Source organism: Atractosteus spatula, chromosome 8, assembly GCF_055471065.1.
Source record: "Atractosteus spatula isolate fAtrSpa1 chromosome 8, fAtrSpa1.hap1, whole genome shotgun sequence".
Lineage (NCBI taxonomy): Eukaryota > Metazoa > Chordata > Actinopteri > Semionotiformes > Lepisosteidae > Atractosteus > Atractosteus spatula.
Window position 1 is genome coordinate 61,220,267 of NC_142713.1, and position 22,360 is coordinate 61,242,626.

General features: G+C 42.4%; 2 protein-coding genes across 4 annotated transcripts in view; one reads left to right on the top strand and one right to left on the bottom strand.

Annotated features, from left to right (window-relative positions):
* The window catches only part of gnptab (N-acetylglucosamine-1-phosphate transferase subunits alpha and beta), a 34,147-nt gene extending 30,486 nt beyond the window's left edge, over nt 1-3,661 (top strand). For both annotated transcript variants that reach the window (XM_088924295.1, XM_088924296.1), the window contains exons 20-21: nt 1,485-1,575; nt 2,441-3,661. In XM_088924295.1, coding sequence (XP_088780421.1) covers nt 1,485-1,575; nt 2,441-2,509 — 160 coding nt within the window. In that variant the 3' untranslated portion in view covers nt 2,510-3,661. The remainder of the gene's footprint in view (nt 1-1,484; nt 1,576-2,440) is intronic.
* Nucleotides 3,662-4,458: 797 nt separating this feature from the next.
* chpt1 (choline phosphotransferase 1) lies at nt 4,459-20,527 on the bottom strand. Of its 2 annotated transcripts, none has more exons than XM_088924298.1 (9): nt 19,981-20,527; nt 16,696-16,843; nt 16,068-16,209; nt 14,340-14,424; nt 12,742-12,873; nt 11,977-12,135; nt 11,204-11,329; nt 10,312-10,407; nt 4,459-6,834 (listed from the first exon to the last, which is right to left on the bottom strand). In XM_088924298.1, exons 1-9 carry the CDS (start codon nt 20,218-20,220, stop codon nt 6,817-6,819), a joined length of 1,146 nt encoding a protein of 381 aa, XP_088780424.1. In that variant the 5' UTR covers nt 20,221-20,527; the 3' UTR covers nt 4,459-6,816. The 2 variants fall into 2 exon arrangements, with proteins under 2 accessions (XP_088780424.1, XP_088780423.1); XM_088924297.1 differs by lacking the exon at nt 4,459-6,834 and adding an exon at nt 7,970-8,146.
* Nucleotides 20,528-22,360: the final 1,833 nt, after the last annotated feature.

Genomic DNA, 22,360 nt, shown 5'->3' on the forward strand with positions numbered 1-22,360 from the left:
TACACCCCTACTCTTTTCAAGAAACACCCTGGGATTTGTAATGACCACAGAGAGTCAGAACCTCAGTTTTACATCTCATCTGAAGTTCAGTGCTTGTTTACGGTGTAGTGTCCCCGTCACTATACTGGGGCGCTGAAAGAGAGCAAGTCTTGAGTGGACAGTTCAAGATCCCAAAGATGAAGCATTAAACAATAATACATGTCTAAACTCTTAACCGTGTGCAATATTATCCTGACTTGTTGAAGATGTGTATCATCAGGCCCCATGGAGTTGTCCTTCTCAACATGTCCACTAGATGGCTCTGTGACCAGTCATGACACACAGGAGATTCCACTTCTTTAAGGTTTTTTCAGACCTTTAAAATAAAATGTTAAAATTGACAGATAAAAGATGGAGGCAGTTAATTAAAATCTGAATAGCTGTTGGCATCCTTATTTTCTCATGTAAACTAATTTTCACATTACACTGGCGGTGAAGTCTGTCAGTTCTTCACTTTCCAATGCAGAGTTGTTGGCTGCAAGTGACCACATCAACTTGTTCTGTTGGCATCTTTCTCGCTCACCAAGTGTTTCGTGACCCTCCGCTGCATTGCAGTGATTGTTTTGGTGAGGATTGTAGGGGAGTTGTATTAATTTGTTCCACAGGGGCCACGTATGGAATTGAATTCCTGTCAGAAGAGTCGACTTGTTTGGCTGGACTCCTTTCAAGTGAAAATGCTTCCTTGTTAGCCGGAAAGCTAGTCACAGGTCACTGAGGCAGCAGGTGGATTTACTGCCTGTTTCGGCCAAGGAGGTTGTGTCTGCAAAGAGCTGAAAGGGAGTCTGTAGAAGCAGTTCAGTTTTGCACCAGTTACAAATGTGCCTTCTTAGGTGTAGTCCAGAAATCTTACATTTACAATTATCTGACAGTTCAAACTCTTACATTTGAACTCTTACATTACTGTCATCATAGTCTCAGCATTATCTGATTTTTTGTTGTTAAATTTCAAGGTGTTTTCTGTTTCCATCCTGGGACACCTCAGTCAGCAACTGGATACCCTGTTTCTTCATTGCTGAGCAAGTTGAGCAACTGTGGAAATCAGAAAGCTCCACCATGTTGTGGGGAATGTGTCAAAAAGCAGAGCTGTACTAAAAACCAGTGAACATCTGATTTTGATTTTCAGAGAGGTCTTTTAGATCACAGCAGAATTGCAATTAAGTACGACTCTTTTCAGTTGTACAGAGCTTCTAGGTTACCTGCCACACTGCTGAAAATGAAAGGCTTTTGCTGTGGTTATAGCTCAGAAGAAATTAGCTAGAACTGTGATGTAAAGTTCTGTGAATCCCTCTGATTGTTATTAAAATGTCTCATTTCTGCATTTGTGCAAATGGGATTGTTGTTCTTGTTGTGTGTAATAACTAGCATGAACTAGTGGATTTTGTGTGGCTCAACTTTGTTCTACTGTAAGATGTAAAGTTGACACCTGTTTGTTCATTTCTCCCCAGGAGAGTGTACAGAGATAAGCTGAAGTTTTGGACTCACTGTGTTCTGGTGACCCTAGTTGTGTTCACAGTTATCTCATTTTTTGCAGAACAGGTGAGTTACCCTTATCATACTGAAAAGCTGTTTAAGACAGGAGGTATTTGGTTAGTCTGCGAGGCTTGGCACACTAGACAGCTTCTGCTGTCCACGGATCCCCAGTTATAGCCATTGTAATCTTCACTGAGAGACGTATGGCAATGGGTTAGTTCATATTTATTCGTAAAAGAAGGAATTTCTTCTGTATGATACAGACAATTTCTGTATGATACAGCAGTGCTGTAACAGTTCATATTAGTCCTAGGCCTGACATTACAGAGGAATTCATGAAACGTTCCTGTAAGTGATGATGGTGGACCAGTAGATGGCACTATTGCCCGTGGTTCACACTTACCAACCAGTGAACAAGAGGTCCTTTGGATCAGCCACAGTCCTGACTACTTGATCATTGGAGATCCCACTGTTTGTAAGAGCAGGAATATGAACCCCATCATCCCGACACAATTCCACTCTGGTCTTAAACAGTCTGACCCCACTAAAGTTATCCCTTTAGTTGTGTAGTTTGTAAATAGAAACATACACTCCTAATGGCAGTATCTCCGACAGTGCCCTGGGAAAGACCCGTGAATCTCCGGTCGGGTTGTTTCCTGAGTTTTTTACAAGTCTGTATTCCAAGCCAAGGTGTGGGGCTGTAAACTCACTCTGGTGACTTCCAGCGATGCAAAATACTGAAAAGAATGGTGGGCTCTACAAAGAAGGTTATAGTGGGTGTGCAGCAGATTAATAGATTTAGTTCGCTCTTCAATCATATATAAACTGGAATCGGAGCATGCATTTTTCCCAAACTGGTTTCTGGAAGCTTGTGTTTTTACCGTTTAGTGTGGCAGTGAATCTGAACTCTGAAGTGTTTCGCCATTTCCAGCTGATCGTACTGAAGCGCAAGCTGCTCCCCAGACGAAGGACCAAGGATCTCAATCCTGAACGGGTGTAGGGCGCGCCTGTCCCATCTACCTCCACCCCCGCCCCGAGGTGCGCCAGCGGGACACGACTCCCGCAGAGCAGACGAGGAGAAGTGGCGTCCTGAAGGGCTGTCGGTTCGAAGTGCATCTCGCGAAAGGAGGCGCTGTGGCACCTCGCACCTCCCCGGCGAGGACGGAGCAGCTCGGACTCTCCGACGCTCCCTCCCTTGATTGGCAGTGCCTGCCGGCTCCGCTGGTGTGCGCTGGGATGGCTGACATTTCATCCAGCTCTGAGAGGGGGGGTGTTTGGAGGAGAGGCAGCTGGAGTGAAAGCAGGGAGCTGCCAAGGGGTCATAACTCTGGAAACTCGAGCCCCTCTGGGGGGTTAGTCTCTGGACAGGCTGTTCCCCGCCATTTCTCTCGAGCCAGCAGGGCTTTTGAATCGCTGCTTTGAAATCGGGCTCCCTGGATGAATGCAATATTAAAACCTAATCTCGTCGCGTTTCAGTAAATTGGGCTGAGACGGAAGGTTTACAGCGCTGATGAAGTTAAATGGTCATGTTCATAATTAGAAGCCGTTAACAGCGATGTAATCCCGTCCAGTGTGCGTGTTTTCAGTGTGCTGGCGGGGGGCAGCGTTAGAGGTGTTCGTGCTTTGCTAGTGCGCAAGTCGTGTCCGTCTACACAAGAAGTGCCTGTTCTGCAGTGGTCGAACCCACTGGAAGCCCTCTGGAGCGGTGTGGGTGCTGTCATTGTCATTTAGACATGGGGTTTAGATCTCTGCATGTGCTGTAGTATTAGCTGGTACATTTGTTGCAGAGCACTCAAGGACTACAGATGGTAGGGTTGGGAACTATGATCGATGTTTTGTACAGAAGAGATTTTTAAAAATTGTACATGAAGACTTTTACAATACCTCCACATCAGCCAAGACGGTTTCCCTTAAATGTGTATAGTGTACGTTTTTGTACAGTTAACTTTATGGAACAAGGCTTTAGGGGACATTTTGAAGATGTAAATGGCTTTTCTTTTAAGTTAATTTCCTGATAAAGCAAGTACTATCCTTCCAGCTTACAGCAACTTCAAGTTTTGAATCCTATTTTATTTTATAGGCCAGGCAGAAATGATTTGGAATTGTTTGGATTAAAGAGATGGGTGATCATAAAAATAAATGTGAATTTTCATTCCCAGTGTACTTTCTCATAAATGAAAGAGAAGCCTTTAAACCAGTTCGAGCACATCTGAAACAAACTGATTTTGGTCAAGTGACAGCTGGAATAAAACTTGGCAGACACCCCAATTTTTCAGGACCAGGACTAGACACCCCTTTAGCCGATAACTCTAGATAAAAATCCCGATAAAAAATCTCTAGAATCCATCTTTCAGAACCTCCCTGGATAATGAATGAAGCTAAGTGAGTCCTTGTGATTATTTTAGTACACTGATGATCCTTCTGGTATTCCTGTATTCTGATTACCACAGCTCATGGTCCAGTACTTAGTCACATGCCTGCTATTTCTGTGTCATGATCAGACTGATTTTACAATGTCAAAAAAAATAAATGTACCCTGATTATATCCATGCATTTCCCACAAACTCAGTTTACAGGAAAACAGTTATCAACCAACTGGGGTTAGCAGTTGTGGCAATGTTACAGTTTATATAATTGTCCCCTCTGCACAGTTGTACAAGACCTTAAAATATTTTTAAAATTCGTTAGCATTTACATGCGTGAGACCTTTAGAAAGAAACATAACTGCTGTGGAATGCATCACTGTTGCAGTATTGGGGCTGTGTGGACAGGACAGAGTTGTGTAGGCTTGAATGGCTGTTATGAAATTAAAGGTTTTGTTGTAAAATTACAAACAAAAAGCCAGACATCCTTTTTTTATTTTCAAATTGTTTTCAAGTAGTTAGTAGGAAAATGTATATTATAGTAATGTACAGTATGGATGTAACCTGTGCAATCATCTAAAAACAGTGCAGGGAAAATATTTTAATTTTTAACAAGGTGAAATATCAGTTGTAACACATTATGATTTATAGCAGCTCAGATATTTTTTTTACAAAAATGATAATCTCTAGTTACAGTTTAAGAAACGTACATGAAACCTTTCAAAAGGCTTTAATGCATTTCCATCACAACACAACTGCAGTAGTAAATTCATAGCTCTCATATAAAATGGACTCAAATACAATAAACCTGAAAAGTTTTCTGTAGCAAATGAAAGATTGAGTTTGCCATAACTTTGGCTGATGTGCTTGTGAGTATGTCTGCATTAACTCACTGGCTCCTGAGAGGTGAAAAATTGAATTTGTAGGTACAATGCTCAATACTCTGCGTATAACATGAGCTCCCAATGTGCTCAAGTAAGTTAATACCAAGTGCTCATAGCATCTTGAAGAGCTGAGTTGAATTTTTATGATAAAACTCCAAATGCAAACTGACAGGAAGTGTGGCCGTGTGACTTGAGTCTCTGCTTGTTCTCTTGTTATAGTGACTGTTAAAAGACAACCAGAACAGTACTGGAGAGTCCACAGAGAGGTGTTTTTCTGCAGAAATGAAACCAAACAATTGAAACGCAACTCAAAGAATTGAAATCCATCTTTTAATGATTAAACTATTTGCTCAGTACACACCAAACCAAGATGCTTGTGTATTGATGAGTGTATGGAGTGTTTGAATTTTTAAGTTTATTCTTATTTAGTATTTCTCAAGACTGTGACTTTTGCAGGAGATGATTAATGTGGGAATAGAAGAACCTTCTCTATTTAACGAGTACTGTCTGCCCCTTTGCTTTCTAGCTGTTTTCCAAACCCTTATTGTAACTAATTCTGCTGTCTCCTCACACTGTGTGCTTTTTTCTTCCTTACTGTAAAGCACTTTGAGAAGCCACTTTTCATAGGCACTATATAAAATTAAGTTTATTATTATTTTAATTGTTTAGCGGGTTTGAGCTCGGGCTAATAATCTACTATTAAGGAAGTTATTGGTGGTTTGCCTCTTGAACACAAGCTAAGGACAAGCACGTTCGACACAGTGACAAGTCCTGGAGCTGGTTGACGTGACTGTCGTGGGTCGTGTGCGATCAGCCTGTGTGTGTCCTCGTGTGTAAACAGGGCACGCTGCAGTGTGCACAGCTACTTTTCACCACCGTGTCCTGGAGCTTGGAGGCAGCCCCTGCGCCTGTGTCAGTAACAGCCATGGGCTGAATGCGCATCACCGAAGTCCTGTATTGAGACATTGAGTGAACAGGGAAGTGTTTAAGTCATTACCTCAGGACCTTGCAATTCATTGGGTGGAGACCGATCTCAACAGCTAGAGTAACTGAAACTTCCTTCCGCTTTTCACTCTTTCAACACATCATTACTCACGTCTGTAAAGATCCCATTTTCACTGCACGTTAACTGTCTCTGTTCTGCTAAAAGAGCATTATGTAAGAGTGACTGACACCTTGCAGTACACACAATGAATGCAGTCATCTCAAAACCTTTTACTACCTGTTTAGCATGTTACTTGTTCCTCTTGAATGTTGTGTAACCTTTTAAAATATGCACAAACCTTCATTCTTTTCTTATTGCGGTCCCTTTTACAATATGTTTTGCTGATCATTTTCTCAACACGTTCAAGGTTTATCTCCTCTTCTGTATGCAACTGTTTCATAAGCAAGTCATACTCAGGTCATTTATCACAATGGACCAATGTTGGTTCTTTGACCTACCCCATGCTGATGGACAAAAGGTTTTTCTGTCCGTTTCTTTATTTTTATATCCTAGCGAAACAGGAAATCATTAAAGTACACACTAGTCCCTTAAGACAAAATTGAACTCCAACAAGTATACATTATTTTTTCAGATGTTTGGTTGTATCTGAATGGATCGTGAAGGGTGCCAATAATTTTGGCACCTATGTTTTTCAGGTAAAACAGCAACTTGTTTACAATTCAACCTTGAAATGATAAAAATGTTTTAGAAAAAAAAGGACAAGTATTCCCCTGAGTATTATCTGTCAGTAGCTATGTGGTTTATTTTGACTTTTGTCTACATAGCAAGGCGTGCCAATAATTCCGGAGTCAACTGTATGGTGCTTATTTGTTAATGGGTTTATGTTGTGTTAGATGTATTGTGCCGTGTCTTTTACCTGCCTGCAAAACAAATTTCCCATTCTGGACAGTAAGTATCCTTCCCCACCCCAGAGATGAACAGGCGCACAGGTTTTGTCTAAGCGTTGCCTGTGAAAGCAGTTCCTGTTGACGGCTCTTCTGTGAGCCTGTTAGTCGACTCTGTTTCTTCTGACCTCTGCCTTTTCCCACAGCACATAGATGTGGTGTGGCCCTGTTTACATCTCGGGGTGTGCCTGTTCATGAAAAATAAAATTAGCAGGCTGTTACTTTGGTGGTTTGCTTGGTTCTGAAATTTGAGTGCAACAATAAAGTCAAAAATCTTTTTTGGCAAGTCTAGAACAGCTGATTTTTTTTAATTGTGACCCACTAACGGTAGTGTTAATTTTCAACTGCCTTATTCCCTCACAGTCTCTTGCAGGACTTGAGCACATGCCTCTTCCTCTTTTATCGAGGGACAAAGAATGCTGTTTTTTTAAAGATGCGCAATTAAAGCTGCTTCTAGTTTCATGTTTGAGTTAAGACAACAGCTGCTTCCTTTCACCAGGCCTCTGCTTATCGTATTGTTCTATTCTTCTACCTCATACTAATGGAGTTTATGACAGAACTTTGGGAGTAAGGATAGATCCTAATCTTGCACTCTTCAGCTCACCCCCGTGTATAACTCTCAGCCAGGGATTCCCTTTGTGTATCTCTCGCAGTTCCCTCCCGCCTCCCCATCTACACCCCTGCCGCAGCTCCTCAGCTCATTCCTCACAATAGTGAGTCTTTATCCTCACAGCTGGGATGCCACTCCCTCAGCTAGGTGAAGCCAGGTTACGTGCTTCTTCACTCATTAGCACTTAACCAAACTGCTGAAGAGTTAGTTTTGTTGCCCTGTTTATTGGAGGGAGAGAAGGGCCCATTGGACATCTAGCCAACAAAGTCACCCCAGCCGGAGGCACAGATGGAAATATGTGGAAACTCATTTAAAACTTAGAGACAGGAGGTGGGCTGAGGGGTTGTGGGAGGCACTGGAACAAGCTACCCAGCCATGTTGATGAAGCCTCCCTCTATCGCATTCATTAGGACCTAACTGAACTACTGAACAGGTCTTTTCAAATTGGCCTTTACGTTTTTACATCAAGCTCCAACTGAACAAGGAGTGGCTTTGGGTTTTCAAACCAGAAAGCATTGTTGTTGGGAACCCAGCCTGAGTGCCGAACTGAAAGTTCTTGCGTTGCAGAAGAAAAGCATGATGGACACAGTAAGTAAAAGGCTTCATTGCATATATATATATATTTATAACAAAAATAAAATGTGTAAATGAAAAATATATAACATTTTGTAGGTAAGAAAATTCAGTGTAACCAATGCTCCACTTCACACCCAGCTCAGCTCTTTGCCAAAGAAAGGAGGGTTTCTCTGCTGAAGGCTGTGAGCTGCCCACGTGCACACACTGCGCTCAGTATTGTAAGGTGGGCTTTCCCCGTTCCACCACCACAGTGCTCGCAAACCTCTTCAGTCCGCGATAGTCTGAGGAGCCACAGCAATGGAAATACCTTCATCCTACGTGATATAATAGTTAAAATGTTAATATTTGTTTTCACGGCTGTCCATTCGTTCACGGTGTTAGTGTTAGTATAAATGTGCTTTTAGGTTATGTTAATGGCCACATTGTTAGCATTATGGAGTTAAATTAGAAACACCCATCACCTTTTTTAAACACAGATACTACTTCAGTTAATAAAAATCAAATATTTTAATCACATCTTAACTATATACTAGAAAAGTAATAAAATGCAGTCATGTTGCAGCTGTGAATTTCTTCTTTAACTGGTCTTTTGCACATGAAGAAGGGAGTCTGAAGTATTTACTCCTGCTTGTCATGTACGTTCCTGGTGTAGTGTAAGGGAGAAATGTGGAGAAAAATACCGTGTGATTTTTTTGGTCTGATATGACATTCAAATATTTCAAAATGTTTTCCCCCCGTTTACTTATATAGTGCTAAATGTAAAGACTGCTTTGAGAACACAGTTGAACTCACACTAATTTCAGTTTATTCAAAACAATAGTGCAATTTTTAATTAGAAAAACAGCTGTTTCTCCACCGACTTTAAAATTCACAAAGCACTTGTTGCATTTTTAAGTGATCTCCTCTCCCTTTGATCATCCTACTATAAAAAACAGTAACAATTCTTAAAACGCTCACCAGGATGCAGAATAAGAAAAGTACTTGTTCTAGTCTAAGCACTATATTCACGTACAGATTATAACTGACAAAGTATCACAGAATAAAATTATTTGATCATTATTGGTCTTTTGAATGAAACATTACCGATTACCACAAACCTTTAAAATTTTTAAAGTATTATACATATGAAAAATGATTAATTCCAGAAATAATATGAAGTTCTAACCTGCCCGTTTAATAAATATTGCTTTTATTTACATTTTTGGTAATTATAAATACTATAATGTACTGAATAGTCTTGCAAAAATTGTGAAAAAGGTTAGTGTTCACTTCAGCTGCTTCTTATGTCAAAATGATCAGTAAAAACAAGAGGAGCTTAAGGCTGTTAAACTGATCCTCGTTCAGTTCAGGTTTGTGCATCATGCCCTTCAGGAGGAGGTGTCCCGGTCTTCAAAACAGCCACGTGGCAGCTCTTCTTTAATGCAACCAGTGACAGGCACACCTGAGCTCCAGGCTGCTCCTGCATTTGGGGATGAGACTTTCCTCACTACAGGAACTGGGAATGGTTTTATAAAAAAGGTTTCAGGTGAGGCCCTAGAGGTGCCTGCCACTGATTCGAACATTAAAACAGAGCCCTGGTCCCCTTTTGTGCAATCCTGCTCACAGGCAAATCTTTAAAATCTCCACCAGAAGCTATTTCATTGCAATGCATCTTTTTTTTTTTTTTTAAATTTCACTAATTTGGCAATTGTGCCCAATTACAGGCATCTGAAATTTTAAGATTAAAGAAGACTGCTGTTTAATTTAGAGCCATGATTTTGTTTTAAAAATGGAGATTGAACATTGATAAAAAAATATTTTTTTCCTTAGAGAAAGTTTTGCAGATGAGCTAAAGAATTGTATCTACATTTACATACTGAAAATTATAAACACACTCATGTTTTTTAATTTATTTTCAGCTTGCTGAAAAAGATGACCTTCCTGTGATGTAGAATGTTTTCTGGTATACTCTGCATCAGAAGGAGTGTATTAAATGCAAAAGCATACACCAACAGTAAGGAGTCCCTGACTGTCAAAGTGCTGTGACTAAAAACATGCTAAACCTTGACAGAGCACAATATCAAGCTCTGTCTCCTCTCTCCATTCAGCTTAGACTCCTTTCCCTCTCCTTGGTTTGACATGGCTCTGAATCTCTGCTTGTGTCTATTATAGCCCTACCTCTTATCTGTATGATGCCAATAGCTGGAATGTTGCCATAATTTTCAGTATGATACAAACAATATCCATCCAGTGGAGAAAGAATCAGAATAATTAAATTAGTTAATCCAATTACTTTAGCCAATTAGATTATTAATTCAGCGATAGCTGTAAGTGAGGTCATCCAGTCAGTAATCTAATCACAACTGATAACATCCAGGTGGATCAGATTTTGAACTGGGGGGTCTTGGTGAACTGCTGCTACGAGGGGGACCCCGCCAGTGCTACTCTCCTCCCTCAGGGCGAGCAGTCAGTCGTGGTGGTTGTGAACCTGTGGGGAGACCTGGGGCACGATGCTGAAGACGTGTATCCGCAGGTGGGCTGCTATCTGCAGGCACACCCCTGTGCAGTACCTCGTCAGCTCTGCCACCGAGATGACCTGCACCAGCAGGGGAAATCAGAAATACAAACATGTGGTCGATGAGCAGCTTTCACAGATAAAATAACAGGACAGGGGAGTCTGTCTGTACTTAAAACTGAACTTTTGCATTACATTACAATGAGTACTAAGCGTGAATGCATGTACATCTGTGACACGAGCTCTGCACCAGGTGGCAGGTGTGGAGTGGTACTGTGTGCCAGTTTATAAAGACTGGACCAGCATGTTCTCTGGTCTGAGTCTCTGAGCTATAGATGCTAAACACTGTCCCAGCTCGTCCCACAACTGTCTAAGAGGGCTCAAGTCTAGGTCTCAAGTCTGTGGCCCTAACTCTCATCCCTCCAGGAAAGCTGCTGTTACAACGCCCCAGCAATAAGGTGTTGGCTGTCCTGCTGGAAGACTGCCATGTCACGATGAGTCAGCAGGAGGAGCAGCCAGTAGTCACTCAGTACAAGTGCAGCTCTGTAGCAGCCAGACACGCCTGGCCCGACTGATTACTTAGTATATTGTTCTGCCTGTCTGTGCCACATTTACTGAGGTCCATCAGGGAGGTCTGCATAAAACTGAGTCATCACTAAAGAGGACTAGCTCCACTGCTGAAGACACCTCCTGAGGTGACTTAGGCCAGTTTTTTTTATCATCATGGTACAAAAACGATCTTCTCTTAATAGATAGAGCATATGTTCCTTTCTTTCATTAATGGTCAATCGAACATAGTTTATTCTTCTATAAACACACAGGATCAGAGCTAAGTTTCTTTTGACACTCAGTACACCCTCTGTTGTACTCCACTCACCAGTGCTATCCAAAGAACAATGTACTCGTCGATGAAGCTGTTGAAGTACTGGTTCAGGAACAGCAGGCCTGGCCCTATGAAGGCTGTATCCTGGAGATGGAGCTCACTTTTCGTCATATGAGCAACCTAGCGTGATGAAGATAAAATTTTTACAAAGTTCCTATTACAAATAAAGTTAGTTCCTGATTGATTTTCAGCTGATTATTTTGAATAAATCTAAGAAGAGACATCAATACTGTAATGTCTTTTAATAAATTAAAACTGAACATTAAAAATTATGTTGTCATTTTTAAGTTCTAATATAAACATCTAAGAATACACTGTCTTTCCATACCAGTGTATTAAACAATACACGTTTCCCTAGATAAATTTAGTTAGCCCAAATGTAAATACATTCGCACAATTGTACAAACTACATTAGCTTCTAACATTATAATACAGAGGTGTGGAGCATATCATGTCATTGTTCAGAGAACTGTATACACAATTACTTAATTATTTAGTAATTGCTAGTAATGTTTTACCTTAAAACTATTCAGTTACAAAGAAACATTTAAACATATACCTTTTCACCATAAGGCCACTATTGTTGGCCAAGTGTCAACAACATTCCTGTCTTTCATAAATACATCTGTTTTTGTCAAGCAGATCACTCCGAGACAGTAGTTTCTCTGCAGTCTGTAACAATGTGTGGCTGAGACAACCATCTTAAAACTCCAGTTTTTACATTTTGACCATCAAATGATGTTAACAAGGAAAAAAAAAAAACTTACAACAAGCTTATTGGAAATCTTCGCAATCACCAATCCAAATGTTAATATGTACAGGCAAGGATGACGTTCGAAGACCTGGCTGGAAGATTTCTTGAAGATCATGCAAGCCAGTGCTAGGATTAATCCTATGGGAAGCCCGGGAGAAAGAACACTAGTGTCCTGTAAGAAAAAAACAGGCGCCATGTGCTATTTAAAATAACTACAGTTAGTTCTTAAAACTTCCTTGCCTGGGTAGGGAATAAAGGTACTATTTCAGATCTGTTAGGATTCAAACAAACTTCATCTGCTATTAGCTATCAGAACCGTGAATTAGCATTTTAGTGTTCAAATGCAGAATAAGAAACCCAAAAATATTCTACACACCTCCTGCTACGCACTGGTTGAAATTCACCTTGGCTTCACAAAAATGATTCTGATCCCTCAATTGTGGACAAACAAAACACATTTATTTTATATTAACTGGTTGGCTGAATGGCCTCCTCTTGTAACAGTCTTTGCAGTAAACTGGCAAGTTGACCAGCCCTATTTTTAAAAACAATTCCATAACTTTATATGATTAATTCTTGTAATAGCCAATTACACTGCACATAAACAACAGAGTACAGCCACAAACAAAACAAATCCCCAACATTCTCCACTGTGTTAAAGATGGAGTTGACACGGAAGGAAAGATGAAAAGAATATGAGCTGATCAACAGCAAGTCACAGTTCCAGGCATACCTGCTGAAACACACAACAGTCAATAAAAGCCAGATCATAACTTACTGCTACTGTAGAGCCATTCTTGCCCACGCCACCACTCAGGATGACCCGGAAGTAATTGGTGCATGAATAGAGAGCCCCGCCCACAATCCCAAGTATGGGCAAGCTTTGGAGTTTCAGTCCTATTACAGGAAGCTTCAAGGAAAATAAAAGTGTGAATCGATATTAGCATACTACAATGGCTTTACAGAAGCCGTGAACATGCTTCAGCTTAACACTAAAAGAAGCCAATGTCAAATGAAACGGCCATTGGTTACAGCCACCTCCACTTGAAGTCACTTCATGTCTATGATAGATCCATTGCCATGAAGATAGTTACCTCGAGTCAATCCCATGTGCAGTTTATTCGAGCTTCCATGGGCAGCACAGAGTGAAAGTGAAACAAAAGTTCTATTTAAATATTTACACTGGAGCACAGTCTTTAGAGTGTTTTATTTACCTGAAAGGAAGCACCTTAGACTGTGTACAGAACCTTACTGCAAAAACACCCCCTTAACAGTAAACGGTGCATCTTAAAAAGATCACAAATTAAGAGTTCATTAACACACAAATGGAAACGGAGGATTTTTATATTTCAATTAAAAAATATTACATATGTATTGTTTTCCTATAATATTATGATTGACTCAAAGAAATTCTATTAACGGGACATGAATCCAACACAAAAGTAAACCTTTAAAACAACCTTAAGAATCATCTTTTGATATGTAAAGGCATAGATGGATTTCTATCTCTGAAAAACTCCTATTAATATTTCTGCACCTTTTTGGAGGCTGATGTGTTTTGGGATTATAAAGAGTTCTAATTGATTGAAAGCAGAAGATTCTGCAGAGTCTTCACTTTAATTCTTTGTCTAACAAAGATTCTAAATATAGTATTTATTTTAATTTTAAAAAACCTAGGACATGGAGCTTGAATTATCACAAGCACGAAGAGTCCCAGTAACCTGTTTTCAAATGAAATCAACAAGACTGTGCAGGAGTTTTGTGTGCTGTGTATTATAGTTGTCACAACACAACTGCTAGCGAGTTTAAAGAGAAAATTGTTTCAGAGGGGTCAGAGATCCATCCAAATGATTAATTCTTCTTTATACAGAAGAAGTATTGGTGAGCAGTAACATACTATGTCATTTTGATTTGCTACATGGAGCTCTGCTCAAAGGTTAAAAGTTTAAAGGTTAACTGAATCATGTGATGCAAGTAAAACAGCTAACGTGTGGAGCCCTCGTGGCTTTGCTAATTCAATCCCTTTTAAAACAAATAGTGGTCTGTTGAGGGATGTTTGGAACCGGTCTGCCATTTATCCATAACCACTGAACTGAATTCAAAAGGTAGATCTCAGGAAGGTTTAAAGCAAGTCGGAGAGGTGAATCTAAAATTCACAGCAAGACATAGAAGGCCTTAATGTCATCACTCATCAACACTGTGAAAACAGGCCTTCACATTCTCCAAAATTCATACTCAACAGTTCAAGTAGCTGCTCTTAAGATGGATTTGATTCGTCAGCAAGATAAAATAATCTGAACAGAAACGCTCAGGTACATTACAGCACAGAACAAGCCCTGAACATTTTCTTATGTCAAACTGTTAAAACATCACTACCTGGGTCTCCCACAGACTGACTCCGCCAAAGGCTGACATCAGATACATAATGATTATAGCAGTCTGGCATTCCGTCACGTCAACTCTGGAAGCAAAAAAAATAAACTTGAGATTAGAGAATACAATAACATATTGTCTATATTATCTATGGCACAGAAAGTCCAGTATTCACATCACAGTTTTATTATATGTGGATGTATGCCTTCTTGTATTATGTCTTGAATTGTGTTCTCAGCTGTTAATGTAAAAATGAAAAGGTAACAAAAAGTTCAATGGCAACTCACAATAAAAACCATCTTTGACCATTAACATAGTTCCACTCTGTCATTAGAATGTTCTTACACTCTCCACACCCAAAGACCAGCAGTATTACAGTCTGCATTCCACTCAGCTCATTCAGGTGGGGCTGCCCGACATCTAACTGTTACTGTACTGCAAGCAGCCAGCAGCAGAAGAGTGACAACAACAGCTCACAGAACGTAACATCAGTGGTTGAATGGTTTCCAACACCAAGGTCTGGGAGATGGAAACAGGCAGGTCTGTTTGGACAGCTCCTGCAGTGCTGTGTCTATGCCCGCTTTCTGGAAGACAACCTGGCGCACACACGACCGATACCCTGCTGACCGCACAGCCTGCAAACCACCTCATATTTCCGACATCTCTGTACACTTGGGTGGCTTGGTGAGGTCGGCAAAAAAAAGCTCTCATTCTTCTTACAAACACAACCCTTCACAGAGCCTACTAGGTAAAAAAATCCCGTTTGCTCAGAGGGAAGTGTTTTTTGCAATTTCGAATTCCAATGATGCAGTCTACAGATGAGGACTGGAGTCAGTGCTGTGAGACTATGAGACTAGCGATGTCAGCCCTCCGCAGGGCAGGATGATGCTTAATTCTCTCGCTTCAGTGGACAGAATGCTATTCAACTGCTCTGAAGGAGCAGACAGAGCTGTGGGCACTGTGTGTCTTTGTGCAGAGGCTGCCTGGCAGTCACCCCGAGACCCGAGTGTGTGTGCTACAAGCCCGCTCAAAGACATTCCTCGGCTGTCAGGCTCATCGGACCATCGCCCACGACAGCCTTCTCCGTTCTCAAAGCATCTAACCTGTTTCGCGGAACTAAGAATAATCACATGCCCTGCTATGAGGCCGCCCTCCTCGACCGGGTTTTTCCACACTCCGTGCCAAGGACAGGGGGCGCAGGCACACACAAAAAAAGCTTAATTACTTGAGGATTTTCTTCCATCCAAAAATAATCTGCCCTTTGTCACATCACTGCCAGAGTCTGAGTCATTTTGCGAAAAGTCTGTGACTGACCAGACGCCTTTCTATTTTTATTTTAAGCTGAGGAGCACACCTGAAGAAGGCTCCACGGCCGAAACGTTGTGTTTTCTTTCTTCTTTTTTTCAGCATGGAATAAACCTATTACTTGTTCCTGAGGAGCACCTATACCAGCTTGCTTAACCTGATCTTGATTTAATGCCACAAGACAGGGCTCTAGATGACCCCACCCCTGCTGCAGGGTGAAGGTTCAATGCACTATTCCATCAAGGGGAAGAGAAACACTGCTCTCAATCAATAAAGTGGTGAAACCAAAACTAGACTGGCTTCTCTGTGTGGAGCGTGGACTCCGGTAATGTTTCGACACGCTGATGTTTGCAGAAGTGTGAGCAGAGACGCCCTCAGGGACCAAACACCCCCACCCCCCGCGCTCTGAACAAAGGGTTTGCTTACAATCCGAATTGTAACGTTCCCGAAACGTATGTCTGCCAGTGGGCACAGTAGAACATGAACATGCCGATGAACCCGCAGAAGAACATCCAGTTGGGGTAGCCACCGATGCCCACCGCGACGCATGTTCCCACCGCCACAAAAACTGCAAAAAAACCCACAAAAAACACAGTGAAGCCTTAGTGCAGTCATGTTTTTATCATTAAGGCTTGTAAACATTCAACAATCATTGAACATTACAAGCAGATTCCCGAGTTATTTACTGTCAAAGCTGCGCAACATATTTTGACTCACAAAATGCACCATTATCTTGCAGTTACGCTCCTAAAATACTTTAACATATTAACTTACCATTAAGTACAGCTCTTCTTGCAATGACCTCTGACCTGTCTCGGAAACCAGCCATGACCAATAAGCCCCTTTTGTTTTCAATAAGGCACTAGCCATCTCTAGAACTGCCGTCTGAAGAAGGGCCCGACACCACCTACACACAGCGCTCGTTTTCTGCTGGAAAGAACCGCGGCCTGGAAGCAGGCTTTTTTTTTTTACTTTCTCAGGTGAAGGCGCAGCGACACCTCTGTGAGCAGTCAGCTGCAGTTCTCCTGAAGCTGAAAGGTGAGAACGGGATTACCTGTGGAGACGGCGTCACAGCCATGGTCAAAGAGCTCTCCCAGAGCCGAGCTGCTGTTCGTCCGCCGCGCCTGTTTCCCATCGATGGCGTCTAGCGACTGGTAGACGAAAAGGCCTAAGGCGCTGAGCAGGAATATCCATCCTGGGGCCTGAAACGACAAGGGACACCGCTGCACAAAGGAAACATCCCATGAGCCCCAGGAGGACAGGCCCCCCACATTCAAGACCTGCAAAACCCCCGGAGTCCGAGGATTCCCGGGGGAGAATAAAAGTGTTTCACAAAACAGCCACTCCCCAACACGGCTTCGCCCTGAAAGGGGAGGACCATGTGGCTCAGCAGGGCTGAGGACAGCACCGGGAGCACCAGGGTCCAGGGTTCCCTGCGTGTGGTCCCATTGGGGAATGGGAGGCTCTGTGCCCAGCCCTGACAGAAATGCCTCCAGAACCTGCTGGCCCTCTGCCCGACACCAGCACTCATTCTTCTGAACATGGATGTTGAAAAGTTCTGAAGCTCTGAACAGGCAGCTGACGATTCCTTGGGGAGAACTGTCAGCACGCCAGCGCTCGTGTGGAATGGGGACAGGTCTCTAAAGCCCATGTTCTTTGGGACAGTTTACGCTGAGTACTCGTGCCAGACCCCCCTGTCCCCTCGCTGGCAAAATTTCATTACTTTACCTCTCAGGTCTGAAGTACAAAACAGCCTGACTTCAAAGTGCATCTGTGTTGGACAGGAGGGCATGACATTTCTAGTGCCAGCAGGAAGGGATTTTTTTTTACACCGTTTAGAATAGGGACACTTAACCTTCCTTCGCTGTTCGCCTAGCAGCCACTGTTTTGTCCTTGAATTTAACTTCCCAAATAAGTACAGTAGGAAATTATACGTTTTTGTGGGCAGTCGAGAAATTTATTAAATTCTCCATTTCCTTACACAAGTTGAACTTGTAAATAACCACAAACTCGAAAACAAGTGCCTAAAAAGCTACCATCTGCTTGCTTCAGCGGAAAATTGAACCGCACAAGAAAAACAAGTGTAACTGGAGAAGTCTCTGGGTAACAAACCTTTTATAATGGACCACTTATCACAGTACACAGATCTCATTGTACTGCCCAGCTAGAAAAACCTGTTTCACTGCTCTTTGTGGGATCCACGCTACAATACTTCGCTTAAAAACTCATTATTAAAAGGAGATACTTCTCTTGTCACATGTGCAGACGCCATCATACCGTGTCTGTTTTGTCAGGATGGAAGGTTTTTTTTTCTGATTTTGACATTTTGTAGTTAACATCCTATTATCTGACATCATACATTACCAAATGTAAGTCAAACAGATACAAACATTCCTGTGTTCCACTATCCATTAAAGCTGTCAATGCAAATGTCAAGGATAAACACAAGTTTGACTCTTACAACCCACTTGAGTGTAATATGTTTTGTGATGTGTTAGAAATGTTACATGTTGTTGTGTGGTATACTGTACATGTGCAATAGAGTGATGTGCAATGTGTTTCTTCTTTTTTGTAACAGAATAATGTGCAATGTTTTTCTTTTCTTCTTTTTTTTGTTTGCATTCTATTTAAATGTACAGGAGTGCCGTGTGTCCATAAAAAAATTCCCTCAGGGGACAATAAAATCTTATCTTACGACCTAGATGTTCCAGTGAGGAGCACAGTCCGCGTGTGCTGGCTGCAAAGGAACAGGACAGGTTCACTTCGACAGTGAAAAAGAGAAAGAAGAAACACTTTCTTGGCTGCTGAGCCTTCTTCAGCTGTGTCTGTCTCTTCCCTCCCCTCTTCAGGGTGGACTTCACCTTCACTTGTTCCATCAGAGTACCTATACTTGCAAAACATCCCCTCCCTTGGCCTTACAGTGGAGAAGAAAAACTCCTCACTTGCACCTCCAGCCATTAATTATTTGGGTTACAAGTATGAAAACAAATACCTGCTTCCTGCGTACACATAAAGCACATACACTCATTACTAAGTATATCTGCAAAAGCACACCCTGCCTGATTAACTACTTAACTCCTACTAAAGCCTTAATACCGAGTCCTAATACTTTGAGCTTTATAGTGGATTCCTTTCATCAGCGTTGAAATAAGCACTGAAATAAACATGTAAAAGTAAGAGCTAAACTTTTACTAAACTGATACTGCTGCGAGTTACCGTGCAAGCCTTGACCGTTCTATATTTGTTTAAATAAGAGCATCCAGAATATTTTTCCCTTTCGCAGGAATAAGGGTCACTAAATCAGTCCACTCCTGAATGGGGAATGTTACAGTGTCGTACATGTATTGCAATATGGGCGTGGTAATGAAGCAGCAATACGAATTTATTGAAGGTTTAGAGCTCAATTGAAGCAGTGACTTTAGTTCAGTTTCAGGCCAGGTGTACAATCCTGTCATGTCTCTGTCCTGGGATTGCAGGGTCGATGGCAACCACAGCTACAGGAACAGAAACAGACACTGGGCATCTTATCATTGCAGACCCTTGAACTGCTACGTTGCTCCTGTGTGCGTAGGAGGGCTGCAGCTCACAGTTGGGATCAGAGCTCACGAACTCGGGTAACTCCCAAAGCCAAATGCCCTCTGCTTTTTTTTTTTTGCACCATTCAGACTCCCGTTACCTCATGATTTAACTGCACGCCAGCACTATGCCCTACTTCTAACCGGGCTCAGAGGCCTTTAAATAACTGTCCGTTTTGCAAAAGACCCGTGTCTGGTAAGTCCAGTGAACGTCTGAAGAAAATAATTAGGATAATTGTTTAATTGGCTGCTCAGGCAGGAACCCGACGGCCCTGGCTTAGAACAAGAACAATACCACGTTGTCTTCACTCCGTTAACTTGCTGTCCCGGTGTGTCCAACAGCGTCCCGCAACTGCAGAAATACGATATTCGGATTCTCATTCAAACACTTCCTAGACGGAAAGGCCTCTTTTAAACCCAGCAGACGCCTCGTCACGGGATGCCTCTCTGTTGAAAACCTCACCCGGTCACCCCTCTCCGGTTACACCCCGAAACGCCACCAACAGAAGCCGCAAGGAAACGGGGCGAGGGCACGACCTCGGTTTTCGTCAGGCTGAGCTAGAAAGCGTTGTTTCACAGGAGAAAAAATAAGCTTTACGAGCATTTTCACTTCGTAAAAACAAAGGCAGTCACACACCACCAGTTGCCCCGAAAGTTGCAAACAAACAAAAAAAAAAACCCCACACAGCTGAGTAATCATGACAGCTGAGACGCATGCACCCTGGAGGGGGGCCAGCGTTACCGGGGTCGGCTTGCGGGCTCACCTCCTCCGTGGCCGTGGGGCAGTAGTAGACGAGGATCACGGTGGTGGCGACGTTCACCAGCAGCCCGGCGATGGTGAGGGTGTTGGGGGCCACCCGCGGGGAGACCTGCTGCACCAGCCAGCTCCAGTAGACCTGGAAGGGCGGCTCGAACAGCGAGCGCCCCGCCGCGCTGTACTTGTGCTCCTCCAGCCGCTTCAGCTGCGGCGCCGAGAGCGGCTCCGGCCACGGGCAGGCCGGCATGGCTGCGGCGCTGCTCGGCTCGGACGGGCGGGCGGCGGCGCCGGGCTCTGCTCTGCGGGCTGGCGGGCGGAGGTGTAGCTCTCTCGCTTTTTCTGCCCCCTTCTTTTTTTTTTTTTGCGCCCAGTTTATACAGTCATTCTTTTCCCCTCTGTGGTTCGGCACGACGCAAACGCAGAGCCTGAACTCGCAAAGCGCGGTCTTGGTTATTTTTTTTTTTTCCCTTGTTGTGTTATCTTGTTGTTGGCTCGATCAGGAAACGGCAGCCCGGAAATCGAGCGCAGCCGGGAAATTCAAACAGCTACTGTATGGCAGGCTGAGCCGTGCACATTGAGCGCAGAAGCGAACAGGCACGGCAGTTGAGCGCCACACGAGTAGAAAAGGCTATTTTGAAAGTTACTGCTGCAGACATAAACCGGCCATCTGTAACATACTGTACGCTCCAGACACAACATACCGAATGAGCGTTTAACAAACTTCGGATAGTAGCCATCGACAAATGTTACTGCTTTCAAAGAGTATTTATATACAGTACTCTCCATGTATACTGTACACACTACACGAGGCCTGCAACAGCGCATAATAAATTAATCATTTGTTGCTTAAGTCTCTGTGAGGCTGAACGGTGCTTGGCCACAACAACAAAACTACTAATTACTAGGTGTAATAAAATCATGGGAAAACTGCAATAATACCCATCACATTTGTGGTAGTTGTATTGTGATTGCTGGGTTAAGGTGTCTCAGTTTTTTTTAATGTCAGTAAGAACGGTGAAGATATGTTGGACTTTTTATTTTCTTTAAAGCAAATATTACAAGCAGATATCATCTATAGCAATGCTTGGAACTGCTGGAGCAGTCAGAGTATATCACAAAAAAAAAACTTTCAGTAAAAAGAGAGGCTACACGAGTGTGTGCAGTAGTATACTGGAGTACACGAGTGTATGCAGTAGTATACAGGAATACATGAGTGTATGCAGTAGTATACAGAAGTACACAAGTGTATGCAGTAGTACACAGGAATAATCGAGTGTATGCAGTAGTATACAGGAATAATCAAGTTTATGCAGTAGTATACTGGAGTACATGAGTGTATGCAGTAGTATGCAGAAGTACATGAGTGTATGCAGTAGTATACTGGAGTACACAAGAGTATGCAGGAGTTTGTACAAAGTGCCTGTGTAGGATATTCCTCTGAGTTTGGGGTTGTATCAGCTGTTCCCACAGCAGCAACATCATGTTTGTAATATGGTGATCAAAATTCTATACTGTGTCCTAAATGAGATTTTACCAGTGAGAGTATAGCCTATACTATAACTGTGAAAGCAGAGTATATATAGAGTGTCGACTTCAGTTATGGTTACCTTGTGACAAAAATATTTCCCTGAGTCAAGTATTTTAGTCAAATACTGTCATTCAAAATAACTGACAGGGTTTTACAAAGTTTTTTTCCCCCAGAGCAGACTTTGATCTTAGTTTGCTGGAAGTAATTATAAACATATGACGATGTCGTTCTTTCTAGAGGCACAACACAGGTGGAAAATAAAAGTATGTCGATTATTTGTCATATAAACCATAGTTTTGGATTTGTATGTATTGTTTTTTCATTTTAAAGGAGAAGAAAGTGGAGCAAATCTTGGGCCGGTGCAGAGGGCTTTGGAAAGAAGCTGTAGCGAGACTGAGGTGTTCAGATTCATAAAGTGTTTGACATGTTCAGCTCTGAACTTACTGTAAACTCAGAACAAATTGCACAACCTGAGGGCACAAAGTGATGACACTTCTGTAATATAGTGTAGTGGCTGATGAGTATCACTAAGTTCAAGGCTGAGAATGAGAGGGAACTTGCACAGAGGTTTGTGGGTGTGTAGAATAATTTGCTCACCTGGTTACTCACTCCTACCTCGCCCTCCTGCTTTATAACTCACACAGGAAAACAACCCCCTGAAGCTGCTGTTCTCCTTTCCTCTATCCCAGTGGTTGAACCACACACCTGCGAACACTTGGACAGCACCTTCGCTGACCACCTCTTGACCAGCACCTCCCCAGCGTCCACCTGCTCGCAGTCCACATTCAGATCAAGTCATTTATCTTTACTTTTGTTGTTTGTCTTAGCCATCGTTTATGGGGTATCATTTTATTAATAT

Bases quoted from the DNA above. Each gene is read 5' to 3' on its own strand.
- chpt1 (XM_088924297.1), bottom strand. From the start codon at position 20,220: ATGCCGGCCTGCCCGTGGCCGGAGCCGCTCTCGGCGCCGCAGCTGAAG. The intron at 14,425-16,067 runs GTAAGCAAACCC...TTTTGCTTCCAG, and splicing joins GGAACGTTACAATTCGGATT to AGTTGACGTGACGGAATGCC. The intron at 11,330-11,976 runs GTAAGTTTTTTT...TCATCACGCTAG, and splicing joins AGATTTCCAATAAGCTTGTT to GTTGCTCATATGACGAAAAG.